The 15,025-nt window shown below is 39.8% G+C and overlaps 1 protein-coding gene across 31 annotated transcripts in view; it reads right to left on the minus strand.

Moving 5' to 3' along the window:
* PUM1 (pumilio RNA binding family member 1) overlaps positions 1-15,025 on the minus strand; it is a 138,384-nt gene that overhangs the window by 61,615 nt on the left and 61,744 nt on the right. For 18 of the 31 annotated variants that reach the window (XM_082685625.1, XM_082685624.1, XM_082685623.1 and 15 more), the window contains exons 4-5: positions 8,446-8,554; positions 7,295-7,473 (exon numbers count right to left, since the gene is read on the minus strand). The exons of 8 other annotated variants lie outside the window; for them this stretch is intronic. In XM_082685625.1, the coding sequence (XP_082541751.1) occupies positions 7,295-7,473; positions 8,446-8,554 (288 nt within the window). The remainder of the gene's footprint in view (positions 1-7,294; positions 7,474-8,445; positions 8,555-15,025) is intronic. 5 more of the 31 variants (XM_082685613.1, XM_082685607.1, XM_082685632.1 and 2 more) reach the window with 1 other exon arrangement.

Consider the following 15,025-nt stretch of genomic DNA (forward strand, 5'->3'; position numbering starts at 1 on the left):
GGAGGTAATGACAGGGTCTAGATAACAAACAACTCTGCCTGCATTAGCCACTATTAATGTCAGTAACGAAAGTATTAATTAGAAGGATAATTCCACTGACACACCTAAGTAATCTTCCATAAATCTACAAATCAAGTCACCGACCCAGAAGGAGCATCCCAGCTCCAATTTCTCATCAGCAGTTCCAAAGGTCTGCAAGCAAAAACAGGAAGGAAATGGGATAAAGAAGCAGCAGGAAGTGTCACCAACAAGCGAGAAGGCTGATGACAGGGGAGACTCACTCGCCAAATCAACAAACACTCTGCAGAAGCTCTCCTGAATGACCCTTTGAAAGAGCTTGTGAAGAAGCTGCTGGGCTGACTCTAAAAGGACTGTTCTGGAAACAGTCCCTGATACTTAACTTTCTTCACTATACTGCCAAGGACCAGATTTTCAAAGGAATCCCTAGGATGGGCTGTTTTTCATCCTTATTGTACAGTCTATCCCTATAAAACATAGCTTCCTGGTCTTCTGCTATAAATTCCTCAGAACAGCAGGTTCCTTCTATCTGAAGGTGAGGGAGCCTAACGGAGGCTTCCATACCTTGATCTGGATAGTCACTGGGTGTATTCATTTTGTAGAAACACACACAGATGAACATTTATGACTTAAACACTTTTCAGCACACAGGTCATATTTCAGTAAAAAGTTTACTTAAGAGAAAAAAGTTGAGTAAATCAACAATAGCCCTAAATAAAAATGGCTGACAAGTCTGATTTTTAAGTGATACCAAGAGCAGAATGGAAAGACTTTTTGTCAAAAGTCAGAGAGTAAAAGAGAATACAGGGTTCAGAATCATAAAAAGGGTCTCTCAGAAATGTGAACACCCTAGAGAGGGAAGAGGGATAGAAATGGTCTGGTATATTTTACAGGATTTTTACAAATGTTTTTAATATTTAAGATAAGGATAGGTATTCACAGCTATGTGGTCTTGAAGAAAGAGCTAAACCAGACTGCACAGAACCAACATTCTATCTCAACTCCTGACACGTACTAGCAGAGGTTATTGACAGGTCATGAAATCCGAGCCTGAGTTCTCTCATCTATAGCACAGGGATAACTTTGTTTACAACAGAGTAGTTATGAAATGATGCATATGCAAAGGATTTGTGAAGTATAAATCATATTATACAAAAGCAATATGATAATTAGTAAAAGCTAAGCACTGGGATGGTATTTCTTCTGTAACGTTATCCAAGATATCAAGATTAAACCTCTTAAATGGCCAATTAAGTGGTTTAACTCTACTAGAAGTATATAGCCAATCTGGCCCTCCCAGGGACACTCATTTTCATAGTGCAGTGGTTGTATGGTTAGTGCTGAGCATCACAATCTTTTTAAAATTTACAAGTGTCTGGGCTCACACCCAGAGATTCTGATTTAATTGGTCTGCAGAAGCTCCCACAAGTATTATAAAAGGCTTCTCCTCCAACAACTCTCATAAGCACTCACAAATGACAACTGCTGTAATTAAGTCCAACATAAGCATTATAAAGGCAGGGTTTTTGTTGGGCTTTTTCGTCATGCATTCCCTAGTACATAATAGTACTGAAAGTCTATTAGCTAAATAAAAGAAAAAAGAAAGATGGATTAATAGCATATTTTTATTGTGGGCTTCCTTTAAATGAATGTTAACCCAAACCTGTACTCACATACAAGCTTCAATGAGTGTTCAAAATGCACATAGCCAAGCCCCATCAAAATCTCAAGAGTGGGGCCAAGAATGGTTCTGAGAGATCCCCTGTCTACACTGAGGCGCAAGGCTATATTCCACTGCAAGACAGCAAAGAACTGAGAGAAGAGCAGAAAGAGAGAAGAACCTTCTATTGTGGAGAGTAGAGTCCATCCACTTATAGATCAGCTTCCTCAAAAGCCTCACAGAACAGGAGGAATATTTCAGAGAGTATCTATTAATTCTGAATGAGTCAGAGAAATGAGAATTTAATTTCTCCTCTTACTGCAGTGATCTTACCCACAAAGCTCCACAGAGCAAGTCATAGTCAATGAGATCAGTAATTTTCCTCCCTTCTTTCTAAAAAAGACTATTTTGCGTATTTGAAATTAGAACAAAGTTTGAATCCAGGCCCTACCACTTCCCTTCTAAGCCTCATTTTTCACTGCTATCAACTCACAGGGACAACAGTATTAAAGGGTTGTTTCAAGGAGTCAATAAGGCAATTCATGAAAGTGAAATTCTTTTTAAAAAAAATTCTTAAAAGTGCTCATTACTCCACTTTCACATTTTTTCCTGTCTTTTTCAGAGACATCCAGCCCCCACTCTCTCAAAACCTCAAAATTGCTAGATATCTTATGTCTCTCCCCCTGGGAAAAAACTTACGGCTCTGATCATTAGACCCTTTGTAGCACTGATTTCCGTGAGGTATGTGTGCAGAACTGAGCCACGACCAACTACCACATTTCATCAAATCATCAATTCATGAAACATAAATTTATGAAATTTATGAAACATCATTTTATGTCCTGCTAAAAGGAAATGCTGGCAATTAAACTATGATATACTACCATTTGAAAGATGCATCCCATTTTCAAAATGAACAAAGTGGGGAGGTATACACTTTAGAAAGAGTGGAACACAGACTATCCCAGGCACTGTGTACATCATCACCTAACTGCAGGTGTACAGAAAGGTAAGGAGAGTGTTCCCCTCTGCTGTGGTAACCACCAGACCCAGGAGGAAGTAAAAAACAAAAAACGTATCTTGACCATACAGAATATTATTTGTTATTAGAGACGAAAAACAAAACAAGTTTTCTAAAAGTCATCTGGTGCTTTTTAAACTTTTTACCTAGTCAGTAGTTAAAAGCTTGACATTATAAAGTAAAGCATGTAGAATTCTTGCTTGAGGGAAGCTCAAATCTGGAGGGGCTCTACCCTACAGCTGAAGTTTCTGAATGTGATCCATGGCCTTCTGGTAATTTAATCTTCCGAGAAGATTACCTATCTTTCAAAACTTCAGTGTGCATGCAAATCACCTAAGGCTCTTGGCAAAATGCAGGTTTTGATTCAACAGAGCTGGGGCTGAGTTGGAGATTCTGAACTGGTAATATATAATAAGCAGCCAGGCAGTGATAATGCTACTGGCCCATGGACTTTGTGGAGGAAGATTCTGTAAGGTTTACAAAGCACTTTCATATACTGAGCACCCAGGTGGCTCAGTCACTTAAGCGTCTGCTTTTAGCTCAGATCGTGATCTCAGGGTCCTGGGACTGAGCCCCATATCGGCCTCCCTGCTCAACAGTGAGTCTGCTTTCTCCCTTTTCTCCTATGATCCCCCTCGCTCTCACTCCCTCTCAAATAAGTAAATAAAAATCTTCAAAAAAATAAAAGGCACTGTCACATATATTACACATCCACATAAATTAGACTTTGTGTGTTTTCATTTACTCCATTTCACAGATGAGAAAATTAAGTTGCAGTTGAAATTCAAATCCCTGACTTCTAAATGTATTACACTGCACACAGTTTTTAAACAAAATCAATTAAATAGCACTGGTTACCTAAAACAAATGCGGGGAAGACTAGAAAAACCAGTTACCAAGTTTTGTGACCCAAATGCTAGGAGTGTGCATGCCTCCTTCAGGTCAGAAAGCAGCCAGTCTCTACGTACAAGTAGAAAGGCGTGCCAAAGGTTATTTTCTCTAAAAAATCTTTCCGCTGCAAGGTTAAGGTGATCTTCACCTAAAATTTAAGTGGACTTCTCATTTCCCTAGGCACCATAAACCACAAAGGTAGAAATTATGATCCACTCTTCTGACCGGCTGGACTCTGATCTATCTCAAGGTTGGCTGGAATTCCAAAAGACAAACAGCAGGATCCTTTGATGGTATATTTCACTCAGTGGCCTCACAATACAGTAGTCACATGTGGTTTTATAACCACTCTGAACCATGCTTTGTTGGGGGAGGGGGGAATGTCTTATTCTAGAAATAAATAAAATAAAGTATATGAAAAGAATATTTTCAAGACTTGACAGACTCTGACTTAACTGGTATTCTGAATCTTCCTATTGTTCTGAAAACTGCCACCCTGAAGTTTTTGATTCATATGTAGAAAAATACCAAAATTTTACAGTGGGTGCTAAGAACAAAATACTACTCTAGGATTCTTACTGTCAGCTTGAAAGTAATCTCATCACAGAAGCTGAAGTACTCAACTGAGTCCATTTGTACAATCAAAATGAACTTAAGAAAGCTCAGGAAAGCTAGACAAAGAGTTAAATACCTTCAATAAAGCTGTAAGCAAGAAACCACCTTACTGAAAGTGGAAAATCACTGTAGAATGAGTAGCTTACTTTAGTCCTAAACCACCTCTAACTGAAAAGTTATTAGTCAGAGTCTGGATTATCTGTTGTCAGTATCCAAGATGGCCCCTTAAGTGCTTGCTTGAAATCTACATTCATTACACCATCAGAGATGATGCTTTCAGCTCTTGGAATTAAAATGGAGACTCTTCACGGTTTACTGCAGGTACAGCATCCAAAGTAAAAATACCTGAGCTCTGACCCATACACCACCAATTGCCACTTTAGAACAATTATCTACAAAGCAGCAGATATTCTCTCTTCCCTGGCCTCTGAACTCAATACTTTCAATGACAGACTAGATTTTTTTTAAAAGGCAGGGGGAGGGTCATCTTTTCCAAGAAGATGCCTGCATACCATGACAACCAACAAGTGATTCAGGTTTCCGTGACCAGAGCTTTGGTCAAATGTCATCTAACAGGCAGAGCAAAGCCAGGCCATAAGGCTGATAAAGGAGGTCACTGATTCTCAGGCCTCCATCCACCAAAAGACTGGACATGCAATGTGGTAGCCTGATGTCACCTCCTGGGTAACACTTTAGATGCAACTCAAGTCAAAAGACACCACAGTATTTCATTACCCACAATCTGCCTTCTGAGAAGAAGTTGGAACACAGATTTGGAGAAGTTTCATTTATCTTCATGCAAACCTCAGAAGCACAGTAAATTATCTGATTGTGCGAGTTCAATTTTCCAACCTCTTAACCGTCTGAGATCTCAAACTCCTCTGGTGACAATACTGTACAAGAGCTAAAAATTACCAGTCTCTTAGGACAACCAAGGATGAAAGCCATCTTTACAAAATGAAAAGCAAGACAATGAAAGCAAAAGATAACGCACTCTATCATAAGATTGACTGCCAAAGTAATTGCTTAAAAGAGAGAAGCAGGCAAAAATAATAATAATTCAGTCCCAGTGTTTTATCTTTCTCCTAATTCCAATTATTTTTCTGCCTCCTTATAAACTTTATAGTAATCCAGGCATGAGCCTCCTGGCTAATATCCAAGGATTAGAAAATGGTCACATGCATGGCAGAGAACTCATGGCAAGAGTCATACAGGTTCCAACTCACCACACCACACTGACAACTTACCTACATACAATACTGACTTTTCTTCCACAATAAATAACTAGAAGTTATACACAGAAATTAGCAGGCAGCACTTCCTCTGAGAAATCTGCGCTCATGAGATGGGTAGTGTGAGGACAGAAAAAGAGGCGAACCAGGGATATGGTGAAAGAGGAGGAGTAACACCATCCTTCCCATGGGACAAGAAGAAAATGATCACTTTACCCAAATCCATTCCTCACATCCGAAGGGTATCTTACTGTTCCCAAGCAATCTCTCGGGAAGGTTCAAATAAAGAAGGGCTCTCCCTTGCTGATCTGACCTATGTATGTATTTGCAGTGTCAAAAGACACAGAAGCAATCAGGTCAGCTTTGGAATGACTAGTACTCAAGATTCAAGACAAAAGCCCCAGTTCAGTCCTTGATCCTCCTAAGAGTCATTATAAAAATAAAAGATCCTCTTCTGGCTTAATTCCTCACACCAAATTTCTAGGTGTGAAATTGGGAGAAATCCAATGCACCTTCTTAGAGAAGTTCATCTTTTCTGGTTTTCCTGTGCAATTAAAAGCTCCAGTCATATGGGAAGTGTCAATGGCAGCTGAAGCATCATCTTTGGCATGCCTAGAAGAAAGCTAACTCCATATGGATTCCAGTTACCTTAAACATCACCTGTTCTCATGCCAACCAAGTCAACATTCATTTAAGGTCCACTAACATATGATGGAACTGTACTTAACACTTGAGGAAGCTGCAACAAGAATGAACTCCTGCTACTCTGAAGAAGTTTCAGGTAGAATGAAGAAAAGAGGAATAAGCTTTTGACACCTAGCAACAGAAACAAAAATACTGACAGACATAAAAATACTGACAACCAATACTCTAAGGTAACATAAGATAGTTATGGAGGCAAAATGATTAATACAATTTGGGGGAAAGAAAGTCTTTTCTATGACTGCCAACAAAAAGGATTAGCTGAAAAAGACTTCACAGAGAAAGGATTTTGAAAAGGTCCAAAGCAAGCCAAGTCAGGAGGTAAAGAGGAAGACAGATTCAGGCTGCATCAGGCTGTGTCTCAGGCTGTGTCCTGACTACCACATGGAATACAAAACCAGGCAGAAAACACAAAATAAGGAAGATTCAAATGGAAATACATCGTCACACTTTCACATCTAGAGAGCTGATGACAAGAAAGGAGTTTTGAGAAAGAAAGGCTATCAAAGATGCTTGAGGAAAACATCTTGAGGAAGACTTACATGGGAAGAGGCTAGGGGCAGACAAGCTGCTTTGGCAAAAACTGAGCATCAGAGAGGTCAAATGGTGATGAGTCCAAAAAAAAAAAATTTATATCACACACAGATCTGGAATTAACGGAACTTTGAATTTCCTAACAGGCAAGGTATAAGAGGCAAAGCTGTTCAAAGAGGGCCAAAGACTATACCATAATTAAACAAAGCAAACAAGAACGATCCTACGTACCCGATCCACTCTAAGGATTATTATTTACTGGCAAATCACTGCTCTCAGATCTATTTCCTATTGACTCCCAACTTCAGCTTTATTTTAATTCCTTCTCTTTTTTTTTTTTTTTGAACTAAAAATGTCTTCTGATAGACCAATGAACTGAGAACTAGATATCAGTTCTACCTCACATTATCAATGTATCCCCCCCAAAACATCATGTCTTTGTTTTGTAAAAGGTCAGTTTGCATCCCCTACTGTGTTTGCTGGCACCTAATTGCAACAGAAGTGTTTTAAAATACACTGTAATTAGTGCTGTGAATATCTAAGGAAACTAAACAGGCATGTTTTGCTTTAGGGGGGTAAAAAAAAGAGAGATATAGGAACAAGTTCCTCAAGCCAACTTACAAATCCTCCTTTTCTTAGACAGGAATCGCCCGGGGATGAGCTCAACACATACTCCACCATGCTAACGCCTAGTCCCCCACTCTCCGACCGTGGGGACAGTACAGAATTGACCTCACTGTTCACATGGAAACTCTGACCAGGTCTTCTCTGCACCATGATTGGCTGGGAAACTGAATGATCTACAAAAAAGATACACAAGCATGATACAGTGCAGCCAGAGGCTCAAACAAATTATGAGTGATGTCTCATGGATAAACCAATGACTGGGAATCAGGAAGCCTGCCATGGTCAGGTGAGCCAAAACCTCCTACTGTGTTTTTCTCTAAGTATAAAATTCTACATAAACTAAGGAGAACGGAACATACTCCTCATATATCCGGACAGCAGAGCAAGACAGCAGTTCACATAACTGGTTTATCTAGCTATAGTGGGTAAACTGTTTATCCCTTTCAAGTAGCAGAATTTCTTTTTAATATATTTTATTGGTAATATTACTAAAACAATATGTGATTTTACTGCCCTTTTTAAAACCAACAACATAATTTGATATTTTCTGATGACTCACTGTCATCTGAGGTTCCATTTTTACCCTGCGCTGTAACACAGCACATCGGCTTCTGGGTGTGGGTCTTCTTCCTCCCTAGCCTCTGTTCTTTCCTTCTGCTGTCAGTGTGTGCCTCTACAGGTTCTCCCCAACCCTCCTCAGGGGTAGTCTGTCAGAAGAGCATCCGTGCCCAGTGACTTGATTTGGTCCCAACCACATTTACAAATAAATCATCCCATACACAGTACACAGGGGAGCAAGGGGAGGAAAAAGAAACATGAACTTCAAATGGCAGGCATGGATTTTCTAATTCCAAGTATGCTGACAGCAGTACAGAACAAGAAGTTATAGCTGAAATTATGGTCATTTCAAATAAGACCACTCCCCTGCAGCTAACACTTCAATAAAATATTGAAGATTTGATTTTGTGTTAATTATGTTTTAATAAATTACATCATATAAGCTCCTTCATGGCAATTATACTACAGGACAGGACATTGCTTGACATGCTTATGTCACTGATGTGAAATTCATGACTTGCCAATTGCTGAGGAAAGGAGCTCTAAGACAGGCATAAATCACAGTACAGATGCTAGATCTAGATTACCTGATGTTCCCCAGGCACTGTCTCGCCATTGATCACCCAGGAATATTCCTTTTGGTCCATCTTTGCTGGATTCATCTGTTTCCCAAAACTTTTTACCTGGCAAGAGCTGCTGCAAATTAAAAATAATAGACGCTTTTAAAGAATTCATAAAGGATGAAAGTACAGCAGTCAACACTTTCTTTTAGACAAGGGTACTGCAGATGCTCATGTGTCCTGAAGGTCTTTACTCACGGTGTTCTGACTACACAGACTGTATATTGGGTAAAAGTCACAGAGAGGCCCAAGGCAAGGAGGGACCACAGATCAACCCACCACAGTAAAGGCTCAGCTTAAATATCTAGAATCATTCACTTAACCTATGCCAAGATTTTTAATGGGGGGTGGGAAGGGAAGGGAGTTATGTGAGACCCATTAGCTAAATGCTTGCTAAGAAGACTCCTTTTGAAACAGAAAGTATCTTCAATTACTAAAATACTACTTCTGCCTTCATGTCTACTAACTGGCCATACAAAGTCACTCAAGCTGGGGCAGGAACTCAGACCCCAGCTATGGAATGCTAGAGGCAAAACTCCCCTCCTTCACACACAGAGATTGTATTCACCAAAAACACTCATTACCAGAAAGAGAAAACAAACAGAATTCCCAACCACAACATAAACCTATTCCAAGATTCTGGAAAGGCAGACAAGCTATTTCCCCATTCCTGGAAGGGAAATAAAATCTCCTAACCTCAATTAATTTTAACAAAACTTAGTGATGCCATTATAGTGACTTCACAAAACATTCCATGCTTCATAGACATGTACACACCCCACTGGCCCTAAACCAGTATGAGAACTTTAAACGAGCTATGACCAAGGAAATGGAAAGTACCCTTCAAGTAAAACCCAATACAGTGTGCACAAGACCAAAAGCATTAGTGACCAGGGTTACAAAGTGAAATTCCACTAGACTTCCATCCCTCTTCATTCTGGTCATCAGCTTTACTCACTAAAATGTCCCCCTTATCACTTCTACGTATGTTTTCATTTCAGCTACTAACAATAAGACAAGAAATTCAGAACTTTGAAATCATACTTAGTAACTGCTTTTAAGCATAAAAGGCGGCACCTAGAAAGCTGAATTTCTCAGAGGAATAGAACCAAAACCCAGAAAGCAAAGCCATTTGCTCTCCTCCTTGACAATGAAAATTTACCTTTCCAATTTATACCCCAATGATAAGGGAGAAATAACTCTGCCCTCACTAAAATCAAATCTTGGCTTTCCAAATCTGGATCATGGGTTTCTTAGCATAATTCCAATCTAGCTCTATAAATCTATCTGGTAGGCCTGGGTTAAAACCTGCTCAAAGCAGTGTCCCACACACTTTTTGGCCCCTCATTTGTTACTTTCTAATCCAGTAAGATCATGATGAAAGACACTTATGGTCTGACATTTAGTAAACACAGGTTTACTTGAAGATACGCAGTTATAAGCAGTCACTTTCCAGGGAGCCTCTTGGATTCATTCTCTGAGGGAAACAAGGACAGAAATGGTCTGTGAACTTGAAGGGATGAGGGCTGGGGGAAGGGAGGAAAAGGGGAGGGAGAGAGAGCTAAACAGTGGGGTCAGGAACCAGTGGGGTCAGGAAGTGAAGGCCTAGGTAACTTTGATGTGTCCTAGGACAAACTGCTGAACTGTCCTGAGCCTCATTCTCTCTGTACTGTTGAAGAAAATAATTTCCAGTTTGTGATGATTAGAGATCGTGTTGATGAGTGCCAAGCATGATGCCCACCACATAGCAGATTCTCAATAAATGTATTCAGTGGCATCATACCAAGGAAAAATAGCTGTAAATCACAGAAGGGACACTGAAAAATTAATGTGAATTACCCAAGTACAATTCAAGAATTCTTGTTTTTAAACTTCCTTTTCTTTTAGTCTCAAAAATGCCCTCTCGCAAGATTATAAATATTTCCCTACTGGTTGTATCTTTTCCAACTAAAATTGTGGTTTTTCTCCTGTATGTGTAGGGACTGTAAATAAATAGGACAAACTTCTCTTGTGTGTACAAGAAAGAATGTCGGCAGAAGGGACACCTCACTTGGTGAATTTTCATATAAAAATGGATGTTCTCCATAAAATAAAGAAAAGAGAGCACAGGAGATCAAAATATATTCAATATGGCGCTCATCCCTCTCCAAATTTGTCAATTTTGGAAATCTCTGTCAAATTTGGAAATCCTTCCTGAAAGCTCAAGGAAAAACTTCCTCAGGTACCAGTCTCCATATGCAAATATAGTCTGTCTAGAATTTGTCAAACTGTTTACTGACTGAAAGCAGCAACCCTTGAACTCAAGGCTTCAAAAATGACTTCTAGAATTCTGTCACCTTTCACTGCAGTTTGCCAGGCTGTCATAACATGCAAAGCCAGCAAAAGCAGGTGAACATGTAAGCAAGACTGGTTCTGAGCCAAATTCTCTCAAAAGAGAACAACAGCACAACAAACGTGTAGAAAGGTGCTAAAAAGTGAAGATTCTACTTCAAAGTAGTAACCGGTGCAACAAGTCTCAAAGGAATACACACCAAAAACCCCAAGACCCTAATCAGATACTGAAAGGCAACCCTATCTCCCACTATTAATCATTAGAATAAATATAAATCCTACACAGATGGTAGAAAGCAGCGGCAAGTACTAGAACGCCACATGCTTTGGCAAAGTAGTAGTGAGGTGGTCAAGAAACTATTATCAATGAAAACAGCTTGGACTGAAGGGGCAAATGCATAAGAGATAAAGAAAAGGAAATGGAAGGAAGGTGCTAGCATGCCAATTCTGGGAAGGAGAAAGGCGGAACCTTTCCAAGAGTGTTCTGCGAAAGGGAGGAAAATTTAAATACCGACCTCAGGCACATAGGCAAAGACAGAAGCAAATGTAGCAAAGCTCTTCTGAGTCTGGATATTTTACAGAACCTAGCATTTCTCACGTTCCTCTAAAACATCCCCATCCCCACCTCTCACTTGTGTGGTAAGCAGCATCAGAAAGGACTCCTGTTTCTGGCCCTCATGCCCTTATGTAATCCCCTTCCCTTTACTGTGAACTCATTCCTCAGGAGTAACACATGGCAGGAGTGATGACATATCACTTTCAAGACTATCTTACAAAAAACTGACTGTCTTACTGACTGTCTTGTTTCTTTTTCTCGCCCTCTTGCATTCAACTCTCTCTTGCCCTCTTGCTTGCTCACTTTGATGAAGCTCCCTGCTATGTTGTGACCTGCCCTGCAGAGAGATTCACATGGCAAAAAACCAAGCGAGGTCATGGGACATCAACTCATTAGGAACTGAGGCCCTCTGTCCAACAACCTGTGAGGAGCTTAATCCTGACATAACCTCAAGAGTGAGCTGGGAAGCAGAGCCTTCCCCAGTTGCACTCTGAGATGACTTGCAGCCCCAGCTGGAATCCTGAGTGCAGCGTGTGGGAGACCCTGAAACAGAGGATCTTTCAAAGCCATGACTGGGTGACCTACAGAAACTATAGGTGGAAACAACTCTGTTGTTTTAAGCCACTAAATTCTGAGGTGATCTACTAGGTAGCAACAGGAACTAATACAGTTACGAATATATTTAAACAGGGTTGCTTTGATTGATAGTCTACACAGTTCTTTTCAAGTTTGTTTTTAAGAAGCCTGTCTCGTTCCACTTCAAATGTCTAAAATCCAAGTGCTTTTGAATTTGGAAAAATTACATGCTTTCTATTGTCATGTTCTCCCCTACTTTGTCTTATAGTCCCTCTGTATTAAAAAACGTATAAACTTCTGCAAAATTAGATTGTCTTACACATATTAAGCTTAATGAGAACTAATAGCAATCACATATTCAAGTCAACTGAAAACATGAACTGTTCTAATCTGATCAGAATGAAAGAAGCTATAATCTACTGAATTATAAAATAAAACTAAGTGATGATGAGACTCCAGTTGTTATTTCAAATTCAATAGCAACCCTCTGGAGTTAATGTCTTGATAGTACTGGCTAAAACATATCTGTTCTCCAACCCACTGGCATCAACACTGGGAGCTCCCAAACCTTCACTCAAGCCACACCTAAATCCAATCAACAAATTTAAATCCAACTATTGCATGAGAAAACAGTTCCCCTTTATCCCATCAAGAACTTGGGGAAAAAAAAAAACTGTTCTTTGACAAGACAAAAAAGGAACAGATCACAGCAGAGGTTTACAAAATTTACTTTAAAGAAAGATTAGGCAATAAGAGGATTAAAAGATTTGACAATTCCAAAGGAAGATAACTGAAATTAGGAATGAGTCCAACAAAAGCAAGAGACCCAGGGAATCAGGTAGTATGACCCAGTTGGCATATTTAGGGAGAGGGCATATGATGCACAAAGAAGCCTATCCTTATAAAAGCAATTAACGCATCAAGCTAGACAGTAGCTTGATTACACTAGCCACGAAAAACATCCAACTAACTTCCCTGGCTCAGACTCTGCTTAGCAAGCAAACTTCTTATGAGAACTTGGATTCCTCCTCTAGCCAAGCATGCTGATCACTGAACACAATTACCTTGTTCACTTGAGAGTTATTATTTCTCCTTATAAATTAGTACACTGCATTTTGATTTTCATACAGAAGTTTCTTGTGGTTCTTGTTAGTGTAGGTCAATCCCATAAGCTAACTGCTTCTGAATTAGTGATGTTTCCATTAAGGCCTACAAACTGAGAACCAGGACTTAGGAAGTCCCACCATCCTACCCAACCATACAACAGACCTTGTAGTCTTCCCTGTCTTGTCCCATGAAATGGGATTCCTAGTTGGCCCAAACCCCTAATAGTGTCAGTTCTCAAACCTTTAGGGCAAAAAAAACACACACTATTTATCTCAGCTTGAACTACAGATTTATAAAAGACGACGACTTAGAGAAAATAAAAAAATCAGTAAGCATATTCATGAGGCTTCTGGAGAACAAGAGAGAAATCAAGCACTAGTTTATAAGCAATGTCAGCCACTTGGAAAACCTCTAGATTTTGTTTGGAAACACCTTTTCTCTTTTATCACCTAACAAAAGAGACAATACCCGGAAGCCAACCTTGCACAATCAATCCAACATTAGCCCCCACTAAGAGCCCTTTAATAGATATAAACAATAAAGGGCTTCTTATTTTAAGAAATAATATATAATATGGTAGTAAAATACACGCCAGCACTCTGAAATCATTTTTAAAAACCAACCTGATTTAAAATCCCAACTCAGAATTTAACCCCTGTTGGCCTCAGTTTTCTCACCTATAAAGAACTGTTGTGAACATTAAATGAGATCTATGTAAAAAAGCAGTACAGGGGCACCTGGGTGGCTCAGTGGGTCAAAGCCTCTGCCTTCGGCTCAGGTCATGATCTCAGGGTCCTGGGATCGAGCCCCGCATCAGGCTCTCAGTGAGGCAGGGCGCCTGCTTCCTCCTCTCTCTCTGCCTGCCTCTCTGCCTACTTGTGATCTCTCTGTCTCTGTCAAGTAAATAAATAAAAAAATTTAAAAAGGCAGTACAATGCTGAGCTCTGGGCAACCACTCAAAAAAATCAGCTGCTACTATCATTTAAGAACACTACTAATGGCTAGTCAATGAAATGCTCCTCAGTACTCAGCTAGCAGATGTGAGCACAGCATCACCCAACCCACTTCAGCGTAAATCCCATAAAATTAAGAGCCCTAACAAAAGAGCCATGATTACAGCTTTGCAAAAACAAAGAGGCAAGATGATTATTAAGGACTGGACTTGTCTGACCACAATGGTTACTAATATTTGCACAGGAAAGTATCAGTGAGGTTTCGTGAGGTCTCAAAACCAAATGCACACTACAACAAGTACTCTGCACTCAAGAGAAATAAAATACCAGGTAACTGCTGACATACTCAACAGAGGCTGCATAGAGCTGTCTCTCAGAGCAGAAATTAGGCTTCTTAAGGAGGACTGTTCGCAGGGATGCATGGTACAGCCCTGGAGGCACCATCAGGTTCATCATGTTACCTGGCAACGCAAACTTCCAACACAAGCCTAGTTTCATCACTGGGATGTAAACAATGCAGGAGTCAAATACCTGGTATTTTAACCACGTGGGAAGACATAGCCCCTGCCCAAATTTTTTAATCTCTTAGCACACATTCTTATTGCATTAAAAGAATTTGACATCAACTCAAAGAAAGAACCACTCAGAACTGACTGAAATAAAGAAGTATAGTTGGTAGCCACTGACAGTCACATGTTCTAGGCAGAGGTCTGATGTGTGACAATTGTATAATTTTCAGAAATCCCTTCTAAAAAGCTTAATGCCCTAGGGATTGACCTAGCCCCAACCCCCATGTCATAAAAGTTTGGTGGGGTATCAAGTGAGACGGGACACAAAGTGCTTTTATAAATACTATGAACTACACTCATAAGTCATTTAAAGCTTTAATAAGAAAAAAAGCTTTTAACAAGACAAATATACATCAATATATTTTACAAGACTTTTTTTTTTAAAGTTCATTCAGGGGAGCCTGGGTGCCTCAGTAGGTTAAGCCTCTGCCTTCAGCTCAGGTCAGGATGTCAGG

The sequence above is a fragment of the Mustela nivalis genome (assembly GCF_964662115.1).
Source record: "Mustela nivalis genome assembly, chromosome: 10".
Lineage (NCBI taxonomy): Eukaryota > Metazoa > Chordata > Mammalia > Carnivora > Mustelidae > Mustela > Mustela nivalis.